Here is a 12,669-nt window from a genome sequence, read left to right on the forward strand (position 1 = left end):
GCACCCATGCCGAACTACGTCGTTGAGACACAGGTGCTGCGCCCCCACCCGTCAGACATCCTCCCACCGTGCCCACCACATGCTTCCAGGTAAGAGGGCGCAACAGGATTGATCTGTGGTTCGCTGTGGAAGAGTGTTGCAGCTACAACAAACAGGAGATGCCACCAGAGTTGAAGAGACTTCTGGAGCTGAGAACAAACAGGAGAAGTCTACAACCGGGATGGGGATGAGACACTCCTAATCCGGAAACAGAAAAAAAAAACCCTGCAGTTGTTAAGAGCCTGCCAAAATACTGAACATAAGATATCTAAACCTCTGGGTAGCCGCTGAAGCTCTCACATTGTGCTGCTGTGACCCAGTGTACCGTGGAGGACCCAGAACTAGCCTGTCGCCCTGAAAGTCGAAACTGAACAGCCTGAAGATGTGAGCGTTCCAAATGTCCCACATAATTAAGGATAGCGATGAAGCCACTGCCTACAGGCAAATGAAACTTCCATTCCCACAACAAAAACCCAGGAATAATCACCTCGACTGCAGGCGAATCCAAAAGAAAAAGCAAAGGTGCACTATGGTTCCACCTGTGGAGCAGTGTTACATCAAACCCCTACACAGCCGTTCGCATGTGTGCCATTTTTTTTTTTTTGAACCAAACAAAAAAATGCTCTGCGAAGAGAGGACGCTGTAAAGAACTGAACTGCCTAAAAGACCTGCTCAGAAAAAGGAGCCTGCTAGCAGAAAGACTCCAAATGCTGCAACATAAAGAGTACCACAGGCAAGAAAATGCTGACCCTCACAGTTACTGCATGGCTGCCGAGAAAGGAGAATATGGTGCCAAAAACCGAACGTGCAAAGGTGGAGAGCAAAACGAACAGCATTCCCTGGAGCAGCAGACAGCACTCTCCCTAGTCCGGCCTGCCAGGTGAGCACAGAACTGATGAGAAACACCGCAAGGAAATGTACCTTAAAAATTTTTTCTCAACAGAAACCAGAACACATTCTCCAAAAACCACTCAGATTCCGGTACCAATGTACTCTCACTGCTGGCGAAGGCCAACTGAAGGAAAGCAGGGCAGGGATCCAGCACCACCAGGTTTCCCCCAGCTCAAACAAACAATGAATCGCACCTCTAAATGGAGCCTCTTCCTTTGGCAGGAGTTACTGCTGAACTGACTTTGAGGACCCCCCACCAGATCAGGAGCTGACAGAACTATCAGAAGGGAGCTGAGCATACCGTCCACGGGAGACGGAATATACTGAGTGGTCTACAGTTGTGCAGGGCCCTAACAGGGAAGAATCACACAGAAGTACTTTCTATTTCTGTCTCCCTCCACTAGTAGATGAGCACAACTACCCATTTGTCTAGACTGGTCTGGCAAGGACACAAAGGAAAAATTGATTCACTTCTACTTGTTCTACACCACTCAGAATTTTGTAGACCTCAATCACATCGCCCCCTCAGCCATCTCTTTTCCAAGCTGAAGAGCCCTAACCTCTTTAGCCTTTCCTCATAAGAGAGAAGTTCCATCCCCTTTATCATTTTGGCCAATCCTCTTTGAGCCTTTTCTAATTCTGCTATATCTTAAGATATGGTGACCAGAACTGCACACAGTACTCAAAATGTGATCGCATCGTGAAGCGATACCGAGGCATTATAATATTAGTCATCTTTTTTTCTAATCCCTTGCATCCAGTTTGCTTTTTTGGCTGCTGCCAAAATCTGTTGCCCAATGTCCACACTGCTAGTTTTAGACTGATCTTCCTACGATTCTTCCTTTTTTGTCTTTCTTAGGAGCACTATCTGTGGATTGCTCAACTTGTCCTCAGAAAACTACTAATTAAAAATCTCCATATATCTACCTACCTCTTGTTTAATTCAGCAAAAATGACTAAAGGGCTAGAGGCAGCTCAGAGGCAAACCATAGTGAGGCATGATAAACCAGATGAAGTGTATTCTTGTCCTAAAAGTTCATGTCTCCATATAGTTGTCACTGAAGCGTAACCAGCCATCGTTTTTGCTAATACCGGCTACTTCTTTTGTTATTTAATTTCAGTATCCTACAGTTGGTACAGTATAACTGCTTGGAGGTATGTACTGTACATAAAAAATGCATCAGCTTTCATATAGATAGATATCGGAGAAAACTGTACTTCCAAGTACATACCTTTGCTTTTTGAAAAAAGAGACGAAAACACCCTCTTGGGTCCACATTACAGCTTTTGGCCATTTCTATAATGAACTGCATTACAACTGCTTGATGTGCCACTTGTTCCATCAATGCTCCTTTCTGGAAAGCAAGCAAAGGATTCAAAAAGAATTACACAAGAGGAATCCATGAACATAAAAATGAAATGTCAACAGAACCACTGCTCAGACAGCTTCATGTCCCAGCCCAGTAAACTATGAGGCTGCAGTAAAGCAAATACCTGCAGCACATCAGCATAACTCAAGTTGCTCATTAATGTACACAGCCGGGTGGCTGCGTTGAGGTGGGATACTGTGATGCACAGCCTTTACTAGCGACCCAAGTTCAAATTTGTGGCCTGTAAGTAAAATTTTGTGGGGAGGGGTGGGACTCCCCTTTATTGCTCCAAAATCTTCAGTTTTAGCAGGCGTTGTGCACAGCAAACACTGTACTCACTTTTAACAGTATCACCATGAGGCCTCCCTACATTTTTATTCAATTAAATTGGCAGTTTCCACCTGGCTACCAGAGAAGCACTCAAGCATGTCTCCTGCTGCTGTGCCACAACCCAGTCAAGTTGTCAGGATTTCCCCAATGAATGGGCACGAGATCTATCTCCACACATTGGAGGTAGTGCATGCAAACAGATCTCAAGCATATTCACTGGGGAAACCCTGAAAACCCGACTGGGTTGCGGGTCTCAAGGACCAAGGATGCCCACCCCTGCACTAATCTCAATCTCTCTCTCTCAATCTCTCGATATGATAAAACTGAGCATACAGTCCCTAACTAAGGGGCCCTTTTACTAAGTCGCGTAAGCGTTTACGCGCACCCAACACGTGCCGAAATGGAGTTACCGCGTGGCTCTTGCAGTAATTTCATTTGTGGATGCACGTATTGGAAGCACGCCAAGGGTATTTGACACGAATAGGTCATTACCGCCTGGTTACCTTCTGAGTCTTTACCGCTAGGTCAATGGCTGGAGGTAAGGTCCCATACCCAAAATGGACGAGCGACAATTTTCATTTTGCTGCATGTCCATTTTTGGCAAAAATTTAAAGAATGCATTTTTTTTTTTACAAGTGTGCTGAAAAATGATACTGCGCGCACCCAAAACATGCGCCTACACTACCACAGGCCATTTTTCAGCGCACCTTAGTAAAAGGACCCCTAAAGTTTGAAGCTCACAACTTCTAGTCAAGGTATACACTACTAAAAAGAGGACTTTCCAGAAACATGCTCGAGTGAAGCAGATTCTACTGGCTCAGACAGCAGCTTTATCATACAGGTAAAGACAATATTAGGATCTCAAAGTTCAGAAGGCTTCTGTGATGGTAATTTAACGTGAAGGTGCTCATTTGTGAACCAAGAAAGTAAAGCACTGCAGGCAGGGGTGTGCTGGTAAATTTTTTAACAGGCTCTTTCTCCGGACGTAGCCAGCTCTGCAGTTGGAAGGGCCAGGGGTAGCCGGGGGGGGGGGGGGGGGGGGGGGGGAGCAACACTTGCCTCTCTCTGCTCCCTCCCTTCGTGCGGGCACACTAGGCATACCTTTGCTGGCAGCCAATAAATGGACTGCCACCACTCCCAACGTCTTGCTCTGAGCAGCATGCTGGAACTTCTCTCACATGCTCGAGAAGTCCCAGCCTGCTGCCCAGAGCTGGAAACAAGGAGCGGGGAGCAGCAGTACTCTATTTACTTGGCTGGCAGGGCTCAGCATCCCCACCAGCAAAGTAAAAGAGAATTCAGCAGGGGGCCCAAGCCCACGTTTTGGGAGCCAGTTGTTAAAGTAGGCATGGAGGGACCTACTTTAACAACCGGCTCCCAAGTCTTAAAAACTTAACAACCGGCTCTTACGAGCCTGTGAGAGCCTGCTCCAGCACACCACTGACTGCAGGCAACTGAAGCTTATCAACTCAGCATGGCAGGTTGAGCAAGCAAGGCAAGATGTACTCTGAGATGTTTGATATTCTACAGATTGTACAAAAACAACCTAATATACCCATTCAAGAAGCCACAAATGGAAATCCTCTCTTCTGAGAGCATAGGTACAGTATTATATGGTACATGATTTTTTTTTTTAATATCCATTAAGATGTCGTGCATAGGCTAAAGAGTATGCACTGTTCAATTAACATAGTAAGGGCTAAGTGAATCAAGACTGGAATGAACAGAGCTATCTCTCATGAGGAGCAAGAAGGACCGTGTACAAAGGTACACTTCAGGAGATGCACTTAGTTTAAAAGAATTTGATATACCACTTTTTACAAGTCAGAGTGTTGTACAATAAATAAAACAAAAGAACTCCATCAATTTACAGGACAGACTCATTCCAACTTCCTTTTCAATTTCCACAGTTTTACATGAGAGTGTGAGAGTCAGAGTGAGAGAGAGAGAGATTTCATCTTTGAAGCTAAGTGTAGGTCTGAAAACCTAGGCTTCCTCAAACAGATCATGGCTTTCCACACAGCAGATTGTTCACTGCTGAAAGATCTCACTCAGTATTCACTCCTCTACTAAAGTCCACCTGGCCATGAAGACAGCAAAATATTTTGATTAAACATGCTGTCTTGAAAAGACCCTACATTACAAAATCAGTAGGGCTACAAAGTTTTCCAAAGGGATGCTGCTATTGCGCCTAAACTTTGCATAGTGCAATTTATGCGACACTCAATGAGATAAAGAGCCATACCAAAAGGACAGCAGTGGACAAGCGGCTCCAGGACATAGGAGTAGGATTCAAGCAAACTTTAAGAGCCAAGAATTAGATACCCACAATATATAACATGTAAAAAAAACAAAAAAAAAACCAGAAAACAAATATTAGAAAAGAAAATCTCCTTATGCGTACTCAAAAAATCATCAATATCTAGGGTCTTCAACACCAACGTGCTCTCCTTTCAAAGATCTTTGTGTATATTAAAAAAAAAATAAACTTAATGAGAAACAGAAATCAATATGCATACAAAAAAGAAAATGCTATGATGTGACTTTTAAATATAAACATGGCGATTGTTTAGAAATGTCTATCTGAAATACTCACCAACTCTAGTGGTCTGTTCTCATGAATATTCCCACGCATATAATCATTTAGTACATAGAATTTATGTGATGAGGCAACCACTAAATGCTATGTATTTTTGGTGTTTAGGAAATTCAGATTTTTTTTAATTGCTATGTTAAATGTTTATTTAGGCAGCTGTTGCATTTTTGGATTTGTGAACAAGATTTGTTCTAGTTTAACTTTGTAAACATACCATTTAATCATTTATCCCATCATTATAGTACAAAGATTTATCATATCAACATATTAAATGAATGTGTGTTTTATTAAGATATAAAATCAATGATATATCAAAAAATGATTAAAAGAGGTTGATCAATTTTATTTGTACTTTTTGATGTTATATTAAAGGGACTGCCTATTGTGATGAAGTCGGATATTGATTGTATATGCTTACCAGCATAGAAAAATACAGAAATAACATTTCTTCTTTATATACACGTTGATTTTTTTTTTTCATTAAGATGATTTTTATACATAAGCATAAAAGATCTTTATAGGGAAAGGTTTATAGGGAAGGCACATTGGTATTGAAGTCCTTAAATACTAATGATTTTTTTCTTTAATGTTTGGAGAGCATGTACTTGGACATATTTTTCTATTTTTCCTCTGTTTTCACATGGGTCATGTTCTGTGGCTGCCTGATCTAAAGGGATCTAAAAGATACCTGGTTCAATCCCAGGTTTCAGCACCCCATTTTCCACCTGGTAACCTAGTAGATGAAGGTAGAAAAAGACCAGATGGCCCCTGGAGCCTGCCCAGTTCTCCCCATCTGTTCAGAGCAGGGGGTTGCCAGCTGTAGCAGCTCAAACCCTTGCAGGATGCGATTGCCTTGGCAGGTGTCTTGGGTTTCTGCCAGATATTTGTGACCTAGCTTGGCCACTGTTGGAAACAGGATACTGGGCTAGATGGACTACTGATCTGACCCAGTATGGCTACTCTTCTGTTCTTATGATCCTTGCCTCTCAATACAGTTTGCTTGAATCCTACTCCTGTGTCCTGTATCCAACTTGTTTGCTGCTGCTAGCATAGTTTATGTTCATTTTTATTTTAACCTAGCCGAACGCCACAGCCAGACTTAACCGCCACTGGCAACAGCAGATGACTCTTGAGCTCTGCTTGTACACATTTCTTACGATGTACTCATATCTTTATAAAAGGTCTTAACTTCAGGCATCGTTACACATATGGTAAAATTATGTATAATCATACCTGATAATTTTCTTTCCATTAATCATAGCTGATCAGTCCATAGACTGGTGGGTTGTGTCCATCTACCAGCAGGTGGAGATAGAGAGCAAACTTTGCCTCCCTATATGTGGTCATGTGCTGCCGGAAACTCCTCAGTATGTCGATATCAAAGCTCCATCCGCAGGACTCAGCACTTAGAGAATTACACCCACGAAGGGACACTCTGCCCAGCTCACCACCGCCGAAACGGGGGAGGGGAATTAACCCAGCTCATCCCCACACAAGTGGGGGAGGGGAATCCGTCCAGCTCATCCCCGCGGAGCGGGGGAGGGACACCACACCCGCCGATGCGGGGGGATCTGGCTTATCCTGCAACCGCAACCGCGGGAGGAGCTGACTGACCCTAACACCGCCGAAGCGGGAAGGGTACAAAGCTGCCCTACAGCCGCACGAAGCGGGAGGGAGTGCCGGCAGAATTTTAAGTCTCAATCCAGCCCCGAAAACGGAGGGGAGAGGAATGCAGCAGCTCACTAACACAAACTCGTCTTAACTCTTGAAGAATCCAAGTGAAAAAACTTGAACACGAAGTCTTTCTGAAGTAACTGAAGACTAAACTTGAACCTGAAATGCAACCAGAATAAAAACAGTACAGATATCTGGGAGGGGCTATGGATTGATCAGCTATGATTAATGGAAAGAAAATTATCAGGTATGATTATACATAATTTTACCTTCCATATCATCAAGCTGATCAATCCATAGACTGGTGGGATGTACCGAAGCAGTACTCACCCAGGGCGGGACATTGAAATCCCTGACCTCAACACTGAAGCTCCAAACCGGGCCTCCGCCCGTGCAGCCACAGTCAAACGGTAATGCTTGGAGAATGTATGAGCCGAAGCCCAAGTTGCCGCCTTGCATATCTCTTCCAAGGAGACGGATCCGGCCTCTGCCATCGAGGCCGCCTGAGCTCTTGTGGAGTGAGCCTTCAGCTGGATAGGCGGCACCTTCCCCGCGGCCACATAAGCCGCTGCAATGGCTTCCTTGACCCATCTTGCCACTGTAGGCTTAGCAGCCTGCAGACCCTTACGAGGACCTGCACACAGGACAAACAGATGATCTGACTTCCGGAAATCATTGGTCACTTCCAAGTATTTGATGATGACTCGTCTCACATCCAGATATTTAAGAGCAGAGTACTCCTCTGGGTAGTCCTCCCTACGAAAGGAAGGGAGACAGAGCTGCTGATTCACATGGAATCGAGAAACAATCTTGGGCAGGAAGGAAGGCACTGTGCGAATAGTCACTCCTGCCTCAGTGAACTGCAGAAAAGGCTCTCGACAAGAGAGCGCCTGGAGCTCGGAAACTCTTCTGGCTGAAGTGATAGCCACCAAAAAGACTGCTTTCAACGTCAGGTCTTTCAGAGATGCCCTCGACAAGGGTTCAAAAGGCGGCTTCTGCAATGCTCTTAGCACCAGGTTGAGATTCCACGCAGGCACCACTGAGTGCAGAGGAGGGCGCAGGTGATTAACTCCCTTGAGAAAGCGCACCACATCTGGCTGCGAAGCCAGGGAAACACCCTTCAGGCGGCCCCTGAAGCAAGCCAGAGCCGCTACCTGGACTTTAAGGGAACTGAGCGACAGGCCTTTCTCTAGACCTTCTTGCAGGAACGCCAACACTGAAGAAATTGGAGCAGTGAAGGGAGAAAGTGAGCCTGCTTCACACCACGCTGCAAAGATACGCCAAACCCTGGCGTAAGCAGTAGAAGTAGAGCGCTTCCTCGCTCTCAGCATAGTGGCGATGACCTTGTCTGAGAAGCCCTTCTTCCTCAGACGCTGCCGCTCAATAGCCAGGCCGTAAGACCAAAGGGGAGGGATCCTCCATCACCACGGGACCCTGATGTAACAGGCCCTGCTCCACTGGCAGTCGCAGAGGATCGTCGACTGAGAGCCTGATCAAGTCCGCATACCAGGGACGTCTGGGCCAATCCGGACCCACCAGGATTACCCTGCCGGGATGCTTTGCCACCCGGTCTAGCACCCTGCCCAACATGGGCCAGGGCGGGAACACATAGAGAAGCTCTTGTGTCAGCCACTGTTGGAGAAGAGCATCTACTCCCAGGGATCGAGGGTCCCGTCCTCTGCTGAAGAAGCGCGGCACTTGGCAATTGGCCGATGACGCCATCAGATCTAGGCTCGGCTGGCCCCAGCGCTTCGTGATGTCCAAGAACGCCTGAGCAGATAGCTGCCACTCTCCGGGCTCCAAGGTATGGCGACTGAGAAAGTCCGCCTTGACATTCATGACTCCGGCAATGTGGGCCGCTGAAAGCTGCTCCAGGTTCGCTTCCGCCCACTGGCATAGATTCATAGCCTCCTTGGCTAGAGGGGCGCTCTTGGTACCTCCCTGGCGGTTGACATAGGCCACAGCCGTGGCATTGTCCGACAGGACCCGTACAGGCTTCCACACCAGTACCGGGATGAACTCCAAAAGCGCCAACCGAATGGCTCTGAGTTCCAGGAGGTTGATAGACCACTTTGCCTCTGCAGGAGACCAGAGCCCCTGCGCTGTCCTTCCCAAGCAGTGGGCTCCCCAGCCCGACAAAGAGGCATCCGTCGTGACGACAATCCACTCTGGGGTCATCAGAGGCATTCCCGCAGACAATTTGTCTGTCTGCATCCACCAGCTCAGCGCCTTGCGCACTGCCGGGTCCAAGGGAAGTCGCACAGCATAATCCTCCGACATCGGAGTCCAGCGCTGCAGCAGAGAGTGTTGAAGTGGTCTCATATGAGCCCTGGCCCAGGGCACTACTTCCATCGTGGCCGTCATAGAGCCCAACAGCTGCACATAGTCCCAAGCCCGAAGAGGAGAGGCTACTAGGAACTGGTTCACCTGAGCCTGAAGCTTGACAATCCGATTGTCTGGCAGGAACACTCTGCCCACTTGGGTGTCGAATCGAAGTCCCAGATACTCCAGGGACTGAGTGGGGCGCAGCTGGCTTTTCTCCCAGTTGATGATCCATCCCAGGGAGCTCAAAAGAGCAACCACCCGGTTCACAGCTTTGCCGCACTCTGCATAAGAGGGGGCTCGGATCAACCAGTCGTCCAGATAAGGATGGACTTGTACTCCTTCCTTCCTCAGGAAGGCCGCGATGACCACCATTACTTTGGAGAAGGTCCGCGGAGCAGTAGCCAACCCGAATGGGAGGGCTCTGAACTGGAAGTGTCGGCCCAGTACTGCAAAACGCAGGAAGCGTTGATGAGGAGGCCAGATGGGAATATGCAAGTACGCTTCCTTGATGTCCAAGGATGCCAGGTACTCCCCTGCCTTCACTGCCGCTATAACAGAGCGGAGAGTCTCCATGCGAAAGTGCCGAACTTCCAAGGCCCGATTGACCCCCTTGAGGTCGAGGATAGGCCGGACAGAACCTCCTTTCTTTGGTACCACAAAGTAAATGGAGTAACGTCCCTTGCCAAGCTGATTTTCTGGCACCGGAACGACCGCCCCCAGGCGGATGAGATTGTCCAAGGTCTGCTGCACTGCCACAGCTTTGACCGGAGACTTGCAGGGAGAGAGTACAAACCCGTCTCTTAAGGGTCGGCAGAACTCTAGCTTGTAGCCGTCTCTGATGACTTCCAGCACCCAAGCGTCTGAAGTTATTGTGGTCCACTCGCCCAGAAACGAGGACAGCCGTCCTCCAATCTGCACTGGGGCGTGGACCAAGACCCCGTCATTGGGTACGAGACCCTGGGGGAGGACCGGAGGGAGCACCTCCGGGACGGCGGTCTCTGCGAAAGGAACGCTGCTTGGGGGAGAAGGTCCTCTTAAAGGAAGAGGAGGCAGAAGAGCCCGACCTGCCCGGGCGGTACCGACGGGCTTCCTGAAACCGTCCTCTGGAGGTACCGGGGCGAGCACTAGCTCGAGCCCTGACCTCTGGTAACCTCTTGCCCTTAGACGTGCCGAGATCGGTCACGATTTTGTCCAGCTCGACCCCAAAGAGCAGCTTGCCTTTAAAAGGCAATCTAGCCAGGCGGGATTTAGAGGCGTGGTCAGCAGACCAATGCTTCAGCCAAAGCCACCGCCGCGCAGAGATTGTCTGAGCCATGCCTTTAGCTGAGGCTCTCAAGACATCATACAGCAAGTCTGCCAAATAGGCCAAGCCCGATTCCAGGGCCGGCCAATCATCCCTCAAGGAAGAATCCGAGGGGGAAGCCCGCCGCACCATAGTCAGGCACGCCCTGGCCACATAGGAACCGCAAACTGAGGCCTGCAGATTTAAAGCAGTAGCCTCGTAGGACGACCTTAAGGCCGCCTCCAATCTTCTGTCTTGGGCGTCCTTTAGGGCCGTGCCACCTTCCACCGGCAACGCCGTTTTCTTAGTCACCGCAGTGATTAAAGAATCCACGGTAGGCCACAGATAGGCCTCACGTTCACTCACAGCCAAAGGATAGAGGCGGGACATAGCCCTAGCCACTTTAAGGCTCGCTTCTGGGACATCCCATTGAGCCGAAATTAAGGTGTGCATAGCATCATGCACGTGGAAGGTTCTAGGCGGGCGCTTCGTCCCCAGCATAATGGCAGAGCCAACAGGGGCTGAGGGAGAGACGTCCTCCGGAGAGGAAATCTTCAAAGTGTCCATGGCCTGTAGCAACAGGTTGGGCAAATCCTCTGGGCTAAAAAGCCGCGCTGCAGAGGGGTCATCCGCTCCAACCGAGCGGGGATCCGTCTCCTCCAAGGAATCCGCAAAGGACCGTTGGGAGACCTCAGACACGCTGCCCTCATCTACATCGGAGGAGACAAATTCCTCCAAGGCCTGGGAATCAACCCAAGGGCGTTTGCCTCTGGGAACCTCAACCTCTTTACCAGACGAGGGAGCAGGGGCAGCGTTGTGCATGAGGAAGGCCTGATGCAGCAGCAAAACAAACTCGGGGGAGAAACCCCCCAGACTGTGCACTTCCGCAGCCTGGGCAACAGCCCTAGACGCACCCTCAACCGAGCGGGGGAGAGACATGCTGCGCATCCAAGATGGCGTCCGGCGCGACACTCCGCGAAGGAGCCGCGCGGGAAGAACGGCTCTTAACTTTAGCCGCTTTTGTGCCGTCGCCCAAATTAAGGGCGTTCATGGCATTAATGTCTCCAACCTCAAGGGCGGCCCAAGAAGAAGCCGTCCGAGCCGCGTGGCCGGCCAAGATGGCGGAGGCGAGGAGCGGGGGATGGGCGTTTATGGCGGGAAAAACCGCCACGCCGGAGGAAGGACCGGGACATTCATCGGTCACGAAACTGTCACCCAACAAGGGCGAATCAGGCTTGAAGACCCCCGCATCCCCTCTAGAAGCACTCCAGCGATCCGGGGAGCGACCCTTTGCGCCCTCGCCCTTCGACGCCATATGCCACGAGGAGAAGAATCGGGGAACCCCCTGCCCGCTATAAAAAGGTAAAAATTACCTGCTGTCCGCTCCGAGCTGTAACGACCTGGTGTCCCAGTGAGTAGCTGCAATAGACGCTTAAATAAACGTCGAAATAAACGCCTTTAAGGACGTTCAAAAATTTTTTTTTTTTTTTTTAACGGAGCCAGCGGGAGGGGGGAGAAAAGGAGGGACCTGGCACCACCAGGTTTGCACTTGCTCAAAAGAGCCCTCAACCCCAGGCACTCAACAAAACCTAAAAATTAGGCTTGGAGGCCTAGCCAGAGCTGCTGCTGTGTGTGACCACCACCTGCTGAGATAGAGAACATACTGGGGAGTTTCCGGCAGCACATGACCACATATAGGGAGGCAAAGTTTGCTCTCTATCTCCACCTGCTGGTAGATGGACACAACCCACCAGTCTATGGATTGATCAGCTTGATGATATGGAATGTACAATTCTGTATTTCAACCTAAGGAACATCAATACACTGGGGGCTTCCGCACACTTCCATGTACACAAGAACTATATTACCAATGAACATTCTGCAGTGCGAAAAACCAACAACTGGTTGAGGAAACACAGAATTTTCAAATATTGTGCACAGAATTCCCCCAGGAGTAGTTAGTTGTTAATGGTTTCCCCGCATCAATCCAAACCCTGTAACATACCTGAAAAAGAATAATCTTCCAGTGTACAAAAGCTAAAAAACACAACAGATAAGAGCTGTTGGAAGATATCTGTAAAACATATCTATATATCTATATCTGTATTTTATGTAGTAACCATAAGATATTTACTACACTTTGTTCATTGTGATTTTTTTTTTTT

At 48.5% G+C, this 12,669-nt stretch overlaps 1 protein-coding gene across 2 annotated transcripts in view; it reads right to left on the reverse strand.

Moving 5' to 3' along the window:
• The window catches only part of CDC37L1 (cell division cycle 37 like 1), a 78,027-nt gene that overhangs the window by 16,386 nt on the left and 48,972 nt on the right, over positions 1-12,669 (reverse strand). For both annotated transcript variants that reach the window (XM_030193804.1, XM_030193803.1), the window contains exon 5: positions 2,163-2,285. In XM_030193804.1, coding sequence (XP_030049664.1) covers positions 2,163-2,285 — 123 coding nt within the window. The remainder of the gene's footprint in view (positions 1-2,162; positions 2,286-12,669) is intronic.

Source organism: Microcaecilia unicolor, chromosome 2, assembly GCF_901765095.1.
Source record: "Microcaecilia unicolor chromosome 2, aMicUni1.1, whole genome shotgun sequence".
Lineage (NCBI taxonomy): Eukaryota > Metazoa > Chordata > Amphibia > Gymnophiona > Siphonopidae > Microcaecilia > Microcaecilia unicolor.